The 19,430-nt window shown below is 39.5% G+C and overlaps 1 protein-coding gene across 1 annotated transcript; it reads right to left on the bottom strand.

The window, feature by feature from the left end:
- Positions 1 to 286: 286 nt before the first annotated feature.
- Positions 287 to 3,581, bottom strand: LOC127114233 (ribokinase). The gene is made up of 5 exons (XM_051046651.1): positions 2,821 to 3,581; positions 1,691 to 1,876; positions 1,199 to 1,394; positions 1,003 to 1,111; positions 287 to 649 (listed from the first exon to the last, which is right to left on the bottom strand). Exons 1-4 carry the CDS (start codon positions 3,451 to 3,453, stop codon positions 1,020 to 1,022), a joined length of 1,107 nt encoding a protein of 368 aa, XP_050902608.1. The 5' UTR covers positions 3,454 to 3,581; the 3' UTR covers positions 287 to 649; positions 1,003 to 1,019.
- Positions 3,582 to 19,430: the final 15,849 nt, after the last annotated feature.

A 19,430-nucleotide genomic window follows, 5' to 3' on the forward strand; every position in this document is an offset into this window, starting at 1 on the left:
AACCGGCTGATAATAGGCATATTACTCTCACTTGTAAACACATCTTCAAGTTTTGAACATAATTCGAGTGGTGTGAATGCAATTCGAGTGGTGTGAATGCTGGTGGCGCAACAGATCATAAATTGATTCAGATCCCATCTTTGAATTTAAATTGAGTCTAACTCAACTTACAAAATCGACTTGAAAGCTAAAGATTATATCCGCTTATAAACATATCTAATCATCTTTCATGCAATGTAAGACATTTAACACTAAGGCCTTATTAATTTTGAGAGTAACAAACATATCCAAGTAAACAATTTATCATTTGATAAAAAAAATTTAAGTGTGCAGACATCACATCAATATGAAAGAACTCAAGAAATGAGGAAATATTATCCATATTTGTTTTGATGAGGAGTGCTAGGAACACTTTATGGATCCCATTATTTTAGGTAGAACTCATTCCCAAAGTGTAGTTTTCATATACATTTCACTCAATAATAGATTCAGTGATAGAGAGAGGATTGAAATGACAAACAACTACAACCCCCAAGTGCCAATCTTCAAAAAAAAACTTCTAAAGAAAACTTGTTTTCCTTGTCATTTTCAAGGGTCTTCCTTGTGCCATGCACAGTTATTCTGTTCCTGCTACTCTTTATTGTGACCTCTAACAATCAAAAGTTATTATAGTTTTATCAGTCACAGAAAAACATTTTTGTGTGTTGTTGAAATTAAAAACAGAAACCAGAATCAATGGTGTAAAGAATAATTTTAATAAAAGCATGTGTTAATGTGTTAATTGTACCGGGAATGCATCTAAAGAAATTTAATAAGAAATGTTAAAATTTATTTTAGAAAAAAACTATGCAATTGAATCCTAAGTAATGGAATGAGGCAGAACATTTATGTAAAGTCAAGAACCAAAAAATTGTTTCTAAATAGCAGTCTTAACTAAAGTTCTAGGCTAAAAAAGAATAGAAGGGTAAGTCACAAAATGACAAGTGTTGAGCAGAAATTGACCTTTTGCATGTATATCTTCAATGGTGATTAAGAAGTTCGAGAACAGACTCTCTATCAGGCATGCTGGGAATTGCTCCCTTGACTTGAACACAAAGAGAAGCTGCAGCAGCTATTATGGTAAAATTTTCACATGTTAGTTAGGCACGTCTTTCTAAAGAGAAAATTCCAACAGCAAAATACATTCTGCCATACATACCGGCAAATCTGAGGCATTCCTTTTTGGACTTTCCCTCCACTAACGCTACAGAAAAAGCAGCAGTAAAAGTATCGCCAGCTCCGGTTGTATCAATGACTGTTTTAGCAAAAATGGCTGGTTGTTGAATTGGTTCTTCTCCTTCTATGAAAAGGGCAGATCCTTTGGCACCAAGTTTCACAAGAACTTGCTTAACACCCTGACAATTTAGAAATTTAAGATAAAAAAACACCAGAGATGAAACCACTACTGAGACTCTTGTAATGTCATGAAGACAAAAAACAACATTTATCTATCAGCCTTCCGGAAACAAACAAGACATCTGAAGAGACAATGTCAATCGAAGGCACGTTGGCACAGTCTGACAGATACAAAATTTAATTCAATAGTTTGAAGGGGAGTGTTACGGGTATGAGTGTTATGGAAATAGCATTCAAGTAGAACAACGTGCTGCAAAGAATTTTAATGGATCCCTATGGTACTACTTGAACTCACCAGTTTATGGCATTTCGCAGCAGCTTGTGTAATCTCTTCAAAACTTTCAGTCGGTAATCCTGTAAGGCGACCAAGTTCACTTTCATTAGGACTAAAAATATCAACAAAATCCAGTAATTCTTGTGGAATTGGTGCATCCACTCCCCCAGCATCAAATATTACCGGGACACCAGCATTCCTTGCAGCCTGTATGCACAAACAAGAGCATAGTACGGTTTGGCTAGTTAACAATCTCATGGATTGAAAATATAATCCACATGAAACATATCACATGTTCAAAAGTACAAGGGGCATTGATATCTGAAGCAAATACACTACAAATTTATCGTCAACACAGTCACCAACTCATAAATCACATTGGTCAAACACTATTCTCAAATGGCCTCTTCTTATAAAGGGGTCTACAAAATCTCTCCCAGTATGCTTCAACTAATTGTGTTTGGTTTTATGGTCGAAAGTATCAGAATAGATTCTTCTTCTGTCAAACATTTTAATATAAAACTACATGTGTTTTGTTAATCTCAGACTCATGTATACTACAATGGTGAAAATTGATTTAGAATGCACTTTTTTTTTTAATAAAGTTGTTGATTTATAAGTATCAACAACTTTGTTTACATTCAACATTACGAGAAAATCTAAAGAAATATTATTGTTAGTGATTGAATCCTGGACCAACAGCCTAAACTCATCTAGATCAAATCAATGGATCTACCCCAATTGCATGTAAAGTAATTTATGTTTTAAACTTTAAATACATACATGCAAAAGTGAGTAGATAAGAAAATTTGAAGTTAAAAATCAATTCTAAAGGCAAAAATTTCAAATCGCAACTTCAAGTTAGAACCAATTCTTAATACAAAATGAATTTTATTCGAAAACACTAAAACATGTAAAAACTAATTCTATGTTAAAAAATCAATTTTGTCTCTAAATTCTAATAGCAAACCTAAACACAAAAATAACTCCATTGTAACATAAATTACTTCAAACTCAATGATATCTGCAAAACCAATTTTATTCAAAACACCATTTTCAGATCAAAACTATCAATTGCAACTATGAACAAAAAAATCAAACCAAAAAAGACACTTCCACGTTCCTCCTAAAACAAAATGCAAAGCACCAACCTTTGCCACTTGAACATTAACAAAATCAGGAATCTCCCTCTGCAACAGAACAATCCCAGCGGAAGAAACAACCTCCAAATGCCGAAGCTGCAAACTCTGAGGCCAAAAACTCACATTAGCACCACCAACAATAACAATGGAATTCTGTCCACTATCCTGAAGCATAACAACGGCATGTCCAGTCGGAGCAGACGGCACAACAGCTAGATAATCTAAACGAACACCACCCTCACGAAGAGCATCGGCGACGAGGTTTCCGTGAGCGTCATTCCCGACCTGACCAACGAAGTAAGTCGGATGTGACAGTTTAGCACCGCAGCAAGCTTGGTTAGCGCCTTTCCCGCCGGCTAGAGTTTGACCGGTTTTTGCCGAGATTGTTTCGCCTTCCTTTGGGAGTCGGTCGATCTCGACGTAGATGTCAGCATTGGCGGAGCCTACGACGACGACCGGTGGGAGGTGGGATGAAGGGTTTGTGGCGGAACGCAAGATTGGGAGGTTTTGTTTGTCGTTTTGGTTGTTGAATCGAAGGAATTGGATTTGATTGAAGGTGGTGGGTGAAGCGGTGAAAGGGTTTAGGTTTGGTTGATTTGTGGGGTGCCAGTGGTTTGGTGGTGAAAGGGCTGTTTGGTTCATCGTTGAAGTTTGATTCCGATCCTAACACAACGGCGGTCACTATCAGTGTATGGAGATTTCAAAATAGTCAATATTACAAGCCCAACATAATGGAATAACAAAGTAAAATGGTATAGAGATTTCATTCTATTATTTTAATTTATTAAAATTGTCTCGTTTTATTGAATATACTTTAAATTAGATAAAATAAAAAATGAATCATCGGTGATTTGGGTTAGCCGTATCTTCTTTGATTCCAAAAATACATATTTTTAGAGATTTGGCCACTACGAACCTTCGGTAATTTAGAAGTAGGAAATCTAGTCTGCCCATGCATTCAATGGTCCTCCATATTTTACATCGGAAATTTAACAAGTTAATTATTCTGCAGCCATATATATATATATATATATATATATATATATATATATATATATATATATATATATATATATATATATATATATATATAGACGACGTCATTTCAAATAATAAGTTTCAAATATAATTTGAATATCTTGTCATCATTAACATAATGATTTGGATGTCGGAATACTCACCTTGCAGGTACACCCTCCCACTTCGTCGCATCCGAAGCTTCCTTCTGTCGCAGCTTCCGTGACTCTACACATTTCTGGTTCTGGAACAGAACAGTAGCGCCATCTGTAGGAACCGAATTTTGACTCTCGTATACACCACGAGTTTCCATCTCCGTGTTCGATCTTCTAGCGTGGAATCACTTTCAACTTCGAAACGAAGGATTCAACAAAAATGAGAAGTTCAAGTTGTGTTCAATTGAATCGAATTCGACGTCGATAAATCTCTGACTTTCAATGCTTTTAAACTTCGTCGGTCCATAAAGATGGTAAGATCTCGAGCTATGTGTTATGCCACAAAATGTGAAGTCACTTTAGCTATCGCTGGCGTAGCACCGTCAGCCACCAACCTACAAAAGGAAATTGTTAATGCCTCTAATGCAAACCTAGAGTCCAACGCTCTTCAGCAACCAGACATAATCCTTCCGCTGCGACCAAGGACTAGGGGTATACATGAGTTAGTTTGAATTTGATTTGGCCAAACCCAATACCCATCCATATAGGACACTCCGATTTGGGTGAGATGAAATAATCACCCCTAATATCAACGGGTTGGTTTGGACAAACTTATTAATTTTCGGGATGAGTTGGGTCGGACAGTGGGTTGTCCAAATAATTTTTCTGTTTTATTAATATTAAATGATTAAATGATATCATATTTTTTCAAAAATAATATTCAATATTTTTATTTTCTTAAAAAAAGTTAGATAACTTATTTTTACTATTTTTTAGCATCATAAAATAATAAATGATAACATCAACTAATAAAAATTATCATAAAATACTAGCAACAAACAAAAGTTGCATGACATAAAATTGTATTAGTATCAAAATAACTAAAGAGAGAAATATCCAAAATTAGTTAAAATTATGTTTCACTAAAATAAATGTTCAAGAGACTAAAATTGCAACCACTAAGTTAATATTTATCAGAATCGTTCAAATTATAATAATAAATGTTTAATTAGTGGGTCGGTGGGTTTTTCTGGATTTGTGTTCGATTTTACCTAAAACCCAATTTTTTATGGGTTTTTTAAGTTTTTAAACCCATATCCACCAAATTATCCGACCCAACTCACTTTTCTGGATTTTTTCGGGTGGATTTGATTGGGTTTTGTGGGTTGACCCAACCCATGTACACCCCTACCAAGGACTAACCAAACGTCGTCGCTTTGGATTCAATCCCCAAATCCTATGAAGCAACTTGAAATCTCGCGCGATTTTGGCATTCTAAAGGCGAACCTTGGACTTCAAGATGCGAACGAGTTGATAAATGGCATCTATAACATCATTCAACAACAAAATTCCAAAGTAGTGGAATAAAGGTTCCATCGCCTATGAGAAATTATCCATCACATCCAACCCTGGGAAAATACAATGCAAAAAGCCGATTCGAGAAGAAACCGTTCTAAACGGCCAAAGCCGTCTACAGCAAAAGAAGACAGGAAAGTCCATAAACCAAAAGAACACTTTAAAGGCGGGAAATGTAATTCCCCTCTGCAGAGTCCGAGTGGAGATCGAGGCAGTTATGCTCCCTCTTTGGATCATAATGAACATCAACCAAGTCGAGCACAACCTAAGCATCTTATATGTGCTCAAATTTTAGAAAGAAAATTATCAAATCCATGCAAAAAAACCCAAACTGGAGGAATATAACGGGAAAGAAGATCCTGACGAACACATGCAGCTTGTCAATGACCGACTAAACTATTATTGTGTCGAAGATTCTTCCAAATGTAAGTTGTTAGCATTGACGTTAGTCAGACTGTCCAGATTATGGTTTAATGGCCTTCTAGACGGTTATAGCGAATCATGGACGGATTTCTACGAGCGACTCATTGCACATTTCACCACACGGAAAAGACAATCGGTTATTCTAGTTTCTCTTAGCCGCATCATACAGAGTGAGAGAAAGCTTACGATTGTGCATTGATCGGTTCACTTAAGTCATAATATAAGTAGAAGGTGTAACACCTTACTTCCTGACTCGATGTTTTAACTAAATAAATCTCAAACATTCACCAAGAAGGATATTACTCACGACCATTAAACCAAATCGAACCACACAATAATAAAACAACTCATTTGATAAGCAACGGAATTACAAAAACACTTGGCATAAAATCCTTAACAGTATAATTAGTTCAAAAAGGCGGTTCATCGTGAAATAAAAATCAAAACAGAAAGATACACAACATAAACAAATATAGGATATCCCAATCCCCTTGTGTTATGTATCAAAGCGACTCCAGCTATAGACCCGAGTGACAAGCAACTAAAGAGGTACAACCCCGTTCTCAATCTCAAGCTCCTACTCAGATACCATATTATATGTACTATAGAAGAGCACAGATGCAACAATATAAAAATGGGTGAGAATACATTCAAATAATAAACGGTGCATAACATCTAGGATAAACTCACACATATACGCAATCATCCACAAATTAAAAAAAAAAACCAACACCATGTATTCACATCTCACCCACATCACAATCATCCAATCATAATCATGCCATATAATACAACAATTGACTCGACTCATGCTCGTCATGTTTCCCACTCTAAACCAGACTCACAACTCAACTCCATATGCATACAATACCGACTCATTGTTTGGTTCTTCACATGAATCGAGTCCAATCTCGATGAACCCCGAGCCCTAACTATGAGCTCCAAGCCCCCACTCAAGGCTTAGAACAAGTCATTAGTCTCAACTCCGAACTAGCAAACATGCCTCTCTCACAACAACGACAAATATTATGGATGTGAAATAAACATGCAGTACAACCCTACTTTGACTATATATAATTACTCAACAATAAAAGATGCAAAACAATCCCACTCTAACTGTAATTAAATATATTCACTGCATAAATAGTAACTCACAACTCAAATCACACTTCTCGTCAATTCAATAACAAGTATGCACAAAATTTACATCACATCATACATGTTAGTTTATCACTCATTTTCACACTTACACATAATACTCGTTTATGTATAATTTCACTTCATAACACATAATTAATTTTGTAATTTAATTAATAAACTCATGTTCATCCAAAATACACCAAACAACATCCAATCACTGACTGTCAGATAAAACCACCCTCAAAAACCAACTCAGCATATTAGAACACATATTTTGACTTGATGACGGGTAACCTGTCACCAGGATGATGCTTGTCATCCTTCCCACCATCCAACATGTCACATTGGTGACAACCTAGCAAGACAGGCTCTTCAGGAGGCCATGGCAGTCTCCCCGTCATGTTCCTGACACCCCTCAAGGCTTCACAACGCATGACGTCTAGGACGTCGTATGGGTGACGCCTGTCACCCTGCTAACAAAAGCAGAATTTCATTATGTTATGGTAGAATCTGCAAAAACCCACCCAAACACCTCTACACAATCCAGAAATAATACCCACATGACTCTCATCCCAAAAACATGTTAATTCCTATTAATCTAACATGTTATTTCAATGATTTACCATACAAAAAAAAAACAGGATTAATTCATGTTTTGAAAATCCCAATTTCATGTCAAAACTCATGTTTATGAACAACCAACATATGACACAATCACTACAAGAACAATACACGAAATTGTAGTCCAAACATGGTATAAAACATAATTTCAATCAATTATTCATCATACAACACAAATCAACAAAAGAGAGAAAATCATATTGGAGGTTAAGGGAAAACTCTCTACCCTTTCATGAATTAAGCACCCATAGATGAAGAACTCCTACCTTGTAACTCCAGAAAATTCAGCAAGCAAGCTCTGTAAGACCTATTCTCTCAAGCCCTAGCACTCCCTCCTCAAATTTATTCTTTTCTCCCATTCCTTTCTCTTTCACGTACTGATAGAAAATACTCTAAAAATCTAATTTTGTCTAACTTTAGAATATATACTATTTTGTTTTGATTTCTCTAAATTACACTTTTTTCCCAACTCAAATTCAGTTTTCTTCCACTCACCACTAAACTATATCAATTCCCAAAATTGCCCAATTCCATGAATTCTCACCAATTTACACTTAATTAATTAATTATTAAATCCCACTAACCCAATTAATTAACATAAAACACCACAAATACAGTCACCGGCCAAATATGTCACATATTCATAAAATAATTATTTAAATAAAATGCTTAATTAAATTAAATAAGTGAAAAATTAAATCGGGGTGTTACAGAAGGAACCGAAGAACCTCTTTAATGTTGGATCTTCGAGAATGGTCTCCTTCATGACCATTCTTTACGCACCAAACTTGGGAAGAAAAAGGTGAAAACAACTCAAGAAATGTTAAACCTATCTTAACCATACATCACATTGGAGGAGAACCTGAACACTCACTTTGATAATTTGGCTTCATCTATTAATATTTACTCTAAGCGTCTGTCGGTAAAGGATCCCCGTAAGCAGAGGGAGGATACCGATAAAGGGACATATGGTCGGTATAAATAGGTATACTCCTCTTAACACTTCCCGAGAAAGGATATACCAAGAGTGTGCGAACACCAAGTTTATAAAAGCAAGAATCTGACCTTCAACACCATATGAGAATCCGCCCAGACAGATATGTCAAAATATTGCTGCTTCCACAAGGAACATGGCCGTAACACTGATAACTACATTCAACTCAAGGATGCAACTAACCAAGTACGTCCAAGGTGGAAAATGGGACCGAGAAGAATCCCTAAAGGCTAAGTCCCCCATGAAAGTTCACAAATCAGAGCCCCGCAACGAAAAGGGAGATACTAGCAAGAGCAAGCGCCCATATATTGTCGTCATCATTGGAGAGGCACCTTGAGCAAATTCCCCTTCCAAAAGTACGGCTAAGAGAAAGATAGTCCATAAGATGGTTGTTTACAAGAGCAAGGTGTCATACCCCAAAATTTGCCCGTTAATATTACAAGGCATTTTTTCAGGACACTCCAACTTATTTTTCAAGGCATTGATCCCAAAAGAACAAAGGCCCAGCACACAGATGGCCAAATCCAGAAAATGGCCCAAACTGGCCTGCTCGCTAGACGAGCAAATCCTTCGCCTAGCGAACCCTTCGCTACAATACTCGCTTAGCGAAGCTTGCGAATACCAGAAAATTCTGGGCTTCATTCTGAGCCCATTAGGTCACGAAAAAGCATTATAAATACTAAGGACTTCATTCAGAAGAGGAGAACGAAAACGGAGAGAGGAGAACCCTAGCACACAAACCCTAACACCCACGGGAGGCAAACCCTGAAGGAACTCGGCGGCATCAAGGTGTACCTCTGCCCAATTCAATCCGATTTGCCGATTCAAAGTTGCAATTCAATTGCAAACAGGTTTACATTGCTATTACTGCCTTATGTTCTTAATTTGCATATGGCATTATGATTAAATTTATGAAAATATCTTAAGTTTGACATGTGAATTTTAGTATGTACCTGAATACCTTAAATGATTAACCATATAATTACTGTAATGAAAGCCATAAGGCATAAAATTGGTTGAAATTGTACTGATATCAAAACCAGAATCCGCAGCTGCTCGCTAGCACATCGCTAAGCGAACATGCAGCGAGTATTCGCTAAGCCTTCGCTAGGCGAGGCAGGAGCGAACGTGACAGTAGCTGACTTTTCTGTTCTGATTTTTCACTCATGTTTTATCATAGCCATGCATCATTTACCCGACCCTATTTACTGTTGTGATCTTTTTTTTTGTGGTGTAATCCTTGATTGCACCCTGATTTGGTGTCCTGACATGTTTTGTTGAGTTTTGTAAAGGTTCACATATCCCAGGAAAAGATTGCTTGTTAGGTATTCCACTTTATTTGTGGGATACCCTTGTGGAGATTCACCCTGAATTACTCAATTGATTTTAATGTATTAATTTTATGGCAAAGATCCACCCTAAATTGCTTAATTGATCTTAATGTATTAATTTTAATGTGGGGATTCCTCCTAATTACCTAATTGATTGTAAACTACGGCCTTTGAATATTTGATCTTGGACCTCTCTTTGTTGCTTTACGGTATTACGGCATTATGGTCATGTCCCGCGAATGTGGGGATACCCTTAGCCAAGACCCTTCGATTAAATCATCATAGTCCCTCGGATGTTGCCTTCGAATATATGATTTTGTCCCTCGATGACCCTTCGGTGTAGCTTACGGTTAAATGATGATCGTCCCTCCGAATGCTAGGGTATCCTTACAAATGTTGCCTTCAATGACCAATCGATGACCCTACGATGACCCTTTTACATCCAAAGGACAAAACTACTTACTTCTCAATAGTAAGGACAGTTTTACCCTCATAAGGATAGGAAACGCCCTAAGGACCTTGGGTAGGTATAACTCTTAATTGCTTACTCACAACTTAAAACACTTCTCACACCTCACACTTTTCAAAACTAAACGAATAACCACTTTGTATACATTCATACAAGAATCATTACAAAGTTAAATTCTCCTTTTCAAAACATTTCCTAAACATTTCTCAAACACTTTTTTTTTCCACACAAAAGAAAAACATGAGTGATCAAGCAATTAAGAGCCCATGGATGACCATGGATACAAAGGGTGCTAACACCTTCCCTTTGTATAATGTACCTCCCGAACCCAAAATCTAAATTAAGGTCTTTCCTGTTCTTTTCCACCTTTCCTTATTGGATAAAAGAAAAGTCGGTGGCGACTCTTGCTAACTGCGACATTTGCTTTCCAAAGCAAAACACATAAAGTCAGTTCACCGTATGACAGAACTGGCGACTCTGCTGGGGAGTCATTAAAGAGAGGTTACCTTAAAAACAAGATCACTTATTCAAATTGTCTGATTTACTTTTAAAGGATTGCTTGGGTATTTTATGCTTGAGTGAAAGATCCTACACCCGGATCTAGTGTACCTTAGGTAAGTAGCAAAAGATCATCGCGACTATCCGGCGTATACCGGAATGGTCAAAATGATGGCTACGGTTAATGTGACACTTTGGATGTCCCGATGTTCCTCATGTTTACTTGAGGAAAAATTTGGCTTCTGTGTGGTGTCATCAAAGCATTAACCAGACCTTTAGAACCCTAATTGACTCATCCTAGCCATTAGAAAGTAGTGAGATAACTGACTTCAGTTCCGACTGGGGTTGGTTGATACTCGATACTACACTCTTTGAGATTGGACTTTAGGGAAGCTTTGGTCAACCACTTGGTGTTGCACTGAAGTGGACTTAAAGGAAGGTCGATGATTCGAGATCCTTCTAGAACCCGGTTACTATTCTACGACAGGTTGAACCAACCAAACTTCAGTGGGGAGGGTACTTACCTATGGAACTCATGCAAGCCTCAAAACTTAGGAATGATTGTTGTGTGACTTGCTTGTGCTTGTTATTTACTTAACATCATAACATCATAACATCATAACATATGGCATTGTACTAACCATTTCAAGGACTTAGGGATTTAAATTTGCTCTGTTTTGTAAGGCTATGGCTCCCAGGAAGACTATCCGGATTAATCTTGTAGCAATCTCTCCTCAACTCAAGAATTTAGTGTCAGAACTTCCCGATCATGCTCAGTTCATCCAGAAACATGGTTCTCTTCTCAATTTGGTTACCACTGGTTTCAAAGAAGATATGATGAGAGTTCTATTCCAGTTCTTCGACCCTAAACATCATTGCTTCACATTCCCAGATTATCAGCTGGTACCCACATTGGAAGAATTCTTAAACGTTATGGATGTCCATGCTTTCGAAGATGTCCTAGCATTGCTTATCTATGGTTTGGTGTTATTTCCTAATCCAGACCAATTCGTAGACATGAATGCTATTAAGATATTTCTCACTCATAACCCTGTGCCTACCGTGCTTGGAGACATTTTGCATTCCCTCCACACTCGTACTATGAAAAGGCAAGGGACTCTCATGTGCTGCATACCGTTGTTGTCTAGGTGGTTTATTTCGCACCTTCCTCAATCAGTCTTGAAGAACGAGCAGAATTTGAAATGGTCTCAAAGGATAATGTCGCTCTCCCATTCAGACATCTGTTGGTGTCCTCAGTTCAAGGAAAATGTTACCATCATTGACCGTTGTGGCGAGTTCCCCAATGTGCGACTCCTAGGAATAAGAGGAGGTATCACTTGTAACCCGGCCTTAGCCCTACGTCAGTTTGGTTATGCTCGAAGAGATGGTCCACATGAAATAATCATCCAAGGCATTGTGTTTGACTATGACAGCGATTCCCAAGGCCTTCGTCAAAGATTTGTACGAGCTTGGGGTATGGTGAAAAGAGGCACTTTAGGACAGAAAAACTCTATTCCTATGGAACCTTATCTCAGATGGGTACGCGCAAGAGCTCGTGAACTTGTCATGCCGTATCTTGCAGTCAGACCATTGATTGTTGAACCAGGAGTTGAAGGGGGTACTCCTCAGATCATTCCTTATCCAGATATACCTACCGATGTTGAAGAATTGAAGAGATCATGGATCCAGTTGAGAGTTGAAAGGGATACTTTTGAAACCCAGTTTCGTGCTGAAAAAAAGAAGGTGTTAGAACTTACCAACCAGCTTAATGAGGAACGAAGACTCAACACATATCTTCACCCAAAAAGAAGCCGTCCCTGGGAGACTTGAGCTTTCATTGTATTTTATTTTATTTTCTTGTAATAAACATTAATTAAAGAAATTATTAATAAAAGTTCCTTTCTCGATGGTGTACGCAAAGTTAAATTCTAAAAGTCCTTGAAAACATTTCATACATTGCATAGTGTAACATAACATCGCATAACAGGTATTCTAAAAAAATCAATGTTCTCACGGTCTTCATTGCAAACAGAAAAATGGACCTCGAACAAACTGTCAAAGATCTCCAGACTCAGAATGCTCAATTCCAGGAGTTGATCTTGAGCTTATCCAAAGGGCAAGAGGAACTGAAGGCTCTTTTGCTCGAAAAGAAGAAAGACAAGAAAGCTGTGAGTTACATTAACACGGGAAGAAGGCTTAAAAGACAGGTCGCGGGAGTCAAGTTTGGAATTCCGAATGGTCCAGAAGAGGAAACGGAGAATGATTCAGAGGAGGAGAATGTTGATTTCTCCAACCCTGAGGATGGCGATGAAGATTATGAAAATGAACAGTACTCTCCAAGAGATGACAAGTACAAGTTGCTGGAAGAACGTATGCTAGCCATGGAGGGTCAGAAGGCGCCCGATCTGGATTTCGAAAGTTTGGGTCTGGTCTCCGATGTGACCATTCCTCGCAAATTCAAGATCCCCACTTTCACTAAGTACGATGGTGCGTCTTGTCCTCAGATGCATCTGAGAGCTTATGTGAGAAAGATTCAGCCGCATACCACTGATAGGAAGCTATGGATCCATTTCTTCCAAGAGAGTCTGTCTGGCACACAGTTGGAATGGTATTATCAGCTCGAGAGCTCTGACATCCTCACCTGGACTGATTTAGCAACAGCTTTCTATAAACAGTACCAGTATAACTCTGAACTAGCGCCTACTCGGCTACAGTTGCAGAATATGACTATGGGATCCAAAGAAAGCTTCAAAGAATATGCTCAGAAATGGAGAGATTTGGCTGGCAGAGTCAAACCCCCTATGACTGACCGAGAATTAGTGGACATGTTCATGGGCACATTGACTGGCCCATTTTACAGCCATCTACTGGGAAGTTCTTCATCAGGTTTCACTGACCTTATATTGACGGGTGAACGTGTTGAAAGCGGCATTCGAAGTGGAAAGATACAGGCGACTACCTCTGCAAGCACCAAAAGTTCCTATCAGGGGAGGAACGAATCAAATGCTGCGTACGGTCAAAAGGGTCGTAACAAGAAAAATCGTGACCATACCATTGGAGCAGTTACGATTGCAGCACCGCCATCTCAAAACTTCCAGCACAGACAAGATAGGCCAAGAAGGCAGTTTACCAAGATCAATATGACCTTGGCACAGGCACTGCAGGGTATGCTAAAAGCAAATTTGATTACCCTTAGAGATCCTCCTGCAAAACCCAACATTACTTCTCCTAGTTATAATCCCAATGCCAGGTGTGCATATCACTCCGATAGCCCCGGGCATGATACAAACGATTGTTGGTCGTTGAAGAATAAAATCCAGGATATGATCGACGCTGGGGAAATTGAGTTTGAGCCTCCGGAGACTCCCAATGTCATCACTGCACCTATGCCTAATCATGACAAAACTGTTAATGTTGTGGATGACAATTCTCACATTTCTAATGTAGCTGATTTAACATCTCCTCTCCTGATCATCAAGAAGAATTTATTGCGAGCTGGTTTATTTCCAGGTTGTGCTGAAAGTTGTGATATTTGCGTACTTCGACCCAACGAGTGCTTGAAGTTGAGAGATGGCATTCAACGGCTGATGGATGATCGCACAATTCTCTTCAAAAAGGTTCCTAAGGTGGGAGACCCTACTGAAGAAATATCTGTGATTGCTAGGTCCAAAGCTCCAGTGAAGATTACCGCTACCAGAGCACCCGTGAAGATTACTGCTGAGCCCAAGGTAGCTCCCCTAATCATCACTACACCTGGCCCAGTACCGTATTCCTCCAGCAAAGCCATTCCGTGGCATTATGGAGGTGATGTTTACATCCATGGCGTAAAGCAAGTTGGTAATTCTGCTAATCCTAATGACATTGCCGGGACTAGTAAAGTTACTCGAAGTGGAAGGATCTTCTCTCCAGAAATCTCACCTCCCGCCCCTGAAACCCGAGGAAAGGAACCAGTTAACTCTTCTCAATCAGGGACACCCGTCGAAGTTACTACCGAAGAGGTTGCCAAACAAGAAATGGAAGAAATGCTGAAAATCATCCGCAAGAGTGATTTTGATGTGGTAGAACAGCTGGGGCATACTCCGTCTAAGATCTCGATGTTATCCTTGTTATTATCTTCTGAATCTCATGCCAATGCATTGATAAAATTCCTGAAGACTGCTCATGTACCTCAGGAGACATCCGTCGATCAGTTCGAAAACTATGTTGCTCACCTGGCTGTTGACAATGGCCTAGGATTTTCTGATGCTGACCTGACATCAGCAGGAAAGAATCACAATAAGGCTCTGCATATCTCCATTAAGTGTAAGGGGATCACTTTGTCTCATGTGTTGATCGATAACGGATCTTCTTTGAATGTGCTACCGAAAGCCGTGCTCGATAAACTTGACTGCAAGAGCATTGAACTGAAGCCTAGTGACATTGTGGTGCGTGCTTACGATGGTACGAAGAGTGTTGTTTTTGGCGAAGTAGTGCTCCCTATCAAGATAGGACCTCAAGTCTTCAACACTATCTTTCACGTAATGAACATTCGTCCTGCCTATTCCTGCTTGCTGGGACGCCCTTGGATTCATGGGGCAAGTGCTGTAGCCTCGTCTCTCCATCAAAAGCTGAGGTATCCAATAGAGGGCAAGATTGTCACTGTGTGTGGAGAAGAAGAATATATTGTCAGTAGTGTGCAGGCCTTCAGATACGTCGAGATGGATGGTGAATTCTTTGAGACTCCTTCTCAGTCATTCGAAGTAGTTCCTCCGACCAACCCTGTCCTTAAGCCAACTCCCCTTGTGCCCAAGGTTATTCGTGCTCCTCCTGCCATGATTTCTCTGAAAGATGCTCAAGCCGTGGTTGAAAACGGTGGTCGTACTGGTTGGGGTCAACTGATCAACGTACCGTACAAATCTGACAAGTCTGGTCTGGGATTTAACTCTGAAAGGATGGTCAAGGATCAGGTTAATGCTGTAGAAGATGCTGATAGCGATTGCGACCTGGATAGCTGGATTTTTCCAACAATTGGTGACAGACTCAATAATTGGAAGGCTGAAGACACTATCCCGATTTCCTTTAGTCATGAGTAATTGTTATTGTCTATTTTAGTGTTGCAAATTTTTTTTAGTTTTTACAATTGAACTTCTTAAAGCATTGTGTCTATGCCCGGGGCACAATAGCTAATTTGTTAAGGGTTTGTCATTTCATAAGCATATTCACATTCAATAAATCAATGGACTTTTTGCATTCAAATATTGCGCTCTTTATCTTTCCTGTCATCTTCCAAACAAGCTATGTTTCTTACACACACTCACATAACAAATTGCAGATCCGCACCCACTCGGGATCCTGTTGATAATAGTTCTACTACTGTTTATTATGACTTTGAAAATCCGATCTACCAAGCCGAGGATGGAAGTGGGGAAGATTGTGAAGTACCTGGTGAACTTGCCAGACTGTTACTGCAAGAGGAAAAGACCACACAGCCGCATGAGGAATCAATTGAAATTGTAAATCTGGGTACTGAAGTAGACAAGAAAGAAGTCAAAATAGGAGCAGGCTTGGAAAACAGTATCAAAGAAAGATTGATTCAGATGTTACATGACTATGTAGAGATTTTTGCTTGGTCTTATGAAGACATGCCAGGATTGGATACTGGTATAGTAGTGCATCGTTTGCCAATGAAGGAAGACTGTCGTCCTGTTAAGCAGAAGGTTCGTCGCATGCGCCCGGAAATGTCTGAGAAAATCAAAGCCGAAGTTATGAAACAATTTAACCCCGGTTTCCTAGCCGTTACTTCTTATCCTCAATGGGTTGCTAATGTGGTACCGGTGCCGAAGAAGGATGGTAAGGTGCGAATGTGTGTAGATTACAGAGATTTGAATAAGGCGAGTCCCAAAGATGACTTTCCACTTCCGCACATTGATGTTCTGGTAGACAACACCGCTCAACACAAGGTATTCTCCTTCATGGATGGATTCTCGGGTTATAACCAGATTAAGATGGCACCTGAAGACACGGAGAAAACTACGTTTGTGACGCAATGGGGCACTTTCTGTTACAAAGTAATGCCATTCGGTTTAAAGAACGCCGGGGCAACGTACCAGCGTGCTATGGTGGTTTTGTTCCATGATATGATTCATCATGAAATAGAAGTATATGTGGATTACATGATAGCCAGATCTCATACTGAAGAAGAACATCTCGATCACTTGTACAAATTGTTTGAGAGGTTGAAGAAATACAAGCTAAGATTGAATCCGAACAAATGCACCTTTGGAGTAAGATCCGGTAAACTCTTGGGATTTATTGTCAGTGGTAAAGGAATTGAGGTTGACCCGGCTAAGGTGAGAGCTATTCAAGAAATGCCAGTTCCCCGTACAAATAAAGAAGTCAGAGGTTTCTTGGGACGCTTGAATTACATTGCCCGATTTATCTCCCACTTGACTGCTACCTGCAAATCCATCTTCAAACTACTGAAGAAAAATCAAGAGATGGTATGGAATGATGAATGTCAAGAAGCTTTTGATAAAATCAAGAAGTATCTCCAGGAACCTCCCATTCTGATACCACCAGTTGAAGGGAGACATCTAATCATGTATTTGACCGTGTTAGAAAATTCAATGGGGGTGTGTGTTGGGGCAACATGACGAGTCTGGTCGAAAAGAGCATGCCATATACTACCTTAGCAAAAAGTTTACCGATTGTGAAACAAGGTATTCGCTGCTCGAGAAAACTTGCTGTGCTTTGGCTTGGGCTGCTCGCCGACTAAGACAGTATATGTTAAACCATACCACTTTATTGATTTCTAAGATGGACCCTATCAAATACATATTTGAGAAACCTGCCCTCTCCGGAAGAATAGCAAGATGGCAGATGATTTTAACAGAGTATGATATCCAGTATACTACCCAGAAAGCAATCAAAGGAAGCGTGCTGGCCGATCATTTGGCTCATCAAGCAGTGGATGATTACCAATCTATGAATTTTGAGTTCCCAGATGAGGACGTCATGCTTGTTACTGATTATGAAGAACCTGGACCGGATGAAGGACCTGAACTGGGATCCCGATGGACTATGGTTTTTGATGGATCTTCTAATGCATTGGGTAACGGTGTTGGTGTTGTAATCATTTCCCCCAAGGGTGGCCATACTCCTTTCACTGCTAGACTATGTTTTGATTGTACCAATAATATGGCTGAGTATGAAGCGTGTATTTTGGGACTCAGAGCTGCTATAGACCTGCGAATCAAGTTTTTGAGCGTGTACGGAGACTCAGCTTTGGTAATCAGTCAGATCAAAGGAGAATGGGACACAAAACATCAGAATCTCGTCCCTTATCGAGAGCGGGTGTTGACATTAATCCCATACTTTGAGGAGATTACATTCGAACATATTCCACGAGAAGAGAATCAGTTGGCAGACGCATTGGCTACCATGTCGTCTATGTTCGGAGTCAGATGGGATAATGAAGCTCCCAGGATCACCATTGAACGATTAGATGAACCGGCGTATTGTTATGAACTTAATACTGAGGGAGTAGAGGAGAGACCTTGGTTCCACGAAGTGAAAAGATATTTAGAAACTCAGGAATACCCTGAAGGGGCATCCGTCAATGACAGAAAGTTCCTGAGGAAGTTCTCCGCTAAATTCTTTTTGAGTAATGGAGTGTTATACAAATGTAATCATGATTCGACTCTGCTTCGCTGTGTGGATAAAAAGGAAGCAGAAAAGATTATGGAAGACATGCATGACGGTATTTTTGGGACTCATTCTAGTGGACATACAATGGCCAAGAAGATTCTGAGATCAGGGTATTATTGGTCTACCATGGAAGCTGATTGCCACCATCACTCCAGAACTTGTCACAAGTGCCAGGTCTATGCGGATAAAGTACATGTGCCTCCTGCTCCATTGAACGTGTTGACAGCCCCTTGTCCCTTTGCAATGTGGGGCATTGATATGATCGGAGAGATCAAACCTACGGCTTCTAATGGACATCGTTTCATCCTTGTTGCTATTGATTACTTTACGAAATGGGTAGAGGCAGCCTCATTCGCTTCTGTCACCAAGAATGTGGTGGCACGATTCATCAAGAATAATCTCATCTGTCGATACGGTATTCCGGAAAGAATTATCACTGACAATGGTACTAATTTGAACAACAAGATGATTACTGAACTCTGCACGCAGTTCAACATAAAACACCATAACTCTTCTCCGTACCGGCCAAAGATGAACGGCACCGTGGAAGCTGCTAATAAGAATATCAAAAAGATTATACAAAAGATGACAGTAACGTACAAAGACTGGCATGAGACGTTACCCTTTGCTCTCCATGGTTATCGCACTTCAGTGCGCACTTCGATAGGGGCAAACTCCGTTCTCTTTAGTCTATGGAATCGAAGCCGTTTTACCAGTGGAAGTCCAGATTCCCTCTCTAAGAATCAGGAAAGAGGCGGGCTTAGATGAAGATGAATGGATTCAGACTCGACTCGATCAGATAAATTTGATTGATGAGAAGAGACTTGCGGCTGTTTGTCATGGGCAGATATATCAGAAGCGCATGGCCCAGGCATTTGATAAGAAAGTCAAGAGACGGGTGTATCAAATTGGTGACTTGGTAATCAAGC

Source organism: Lathyrus oleraceus, chromosome 1 (genome assembly GCF_024323335.1).
Source record: "Lathyrus oleraceus cultivar Zhongwan6 chromosome 1, CAAS_Psat_ZW6_1.0, whole genome shotgun sequence".
Lineage (NCBI taxonomy): Eukaryota > Viridiplantae > Streptophyta > Magnoliopsida > Fabales > Fabaceae > Lathyrus > Lathyrus oleraceus.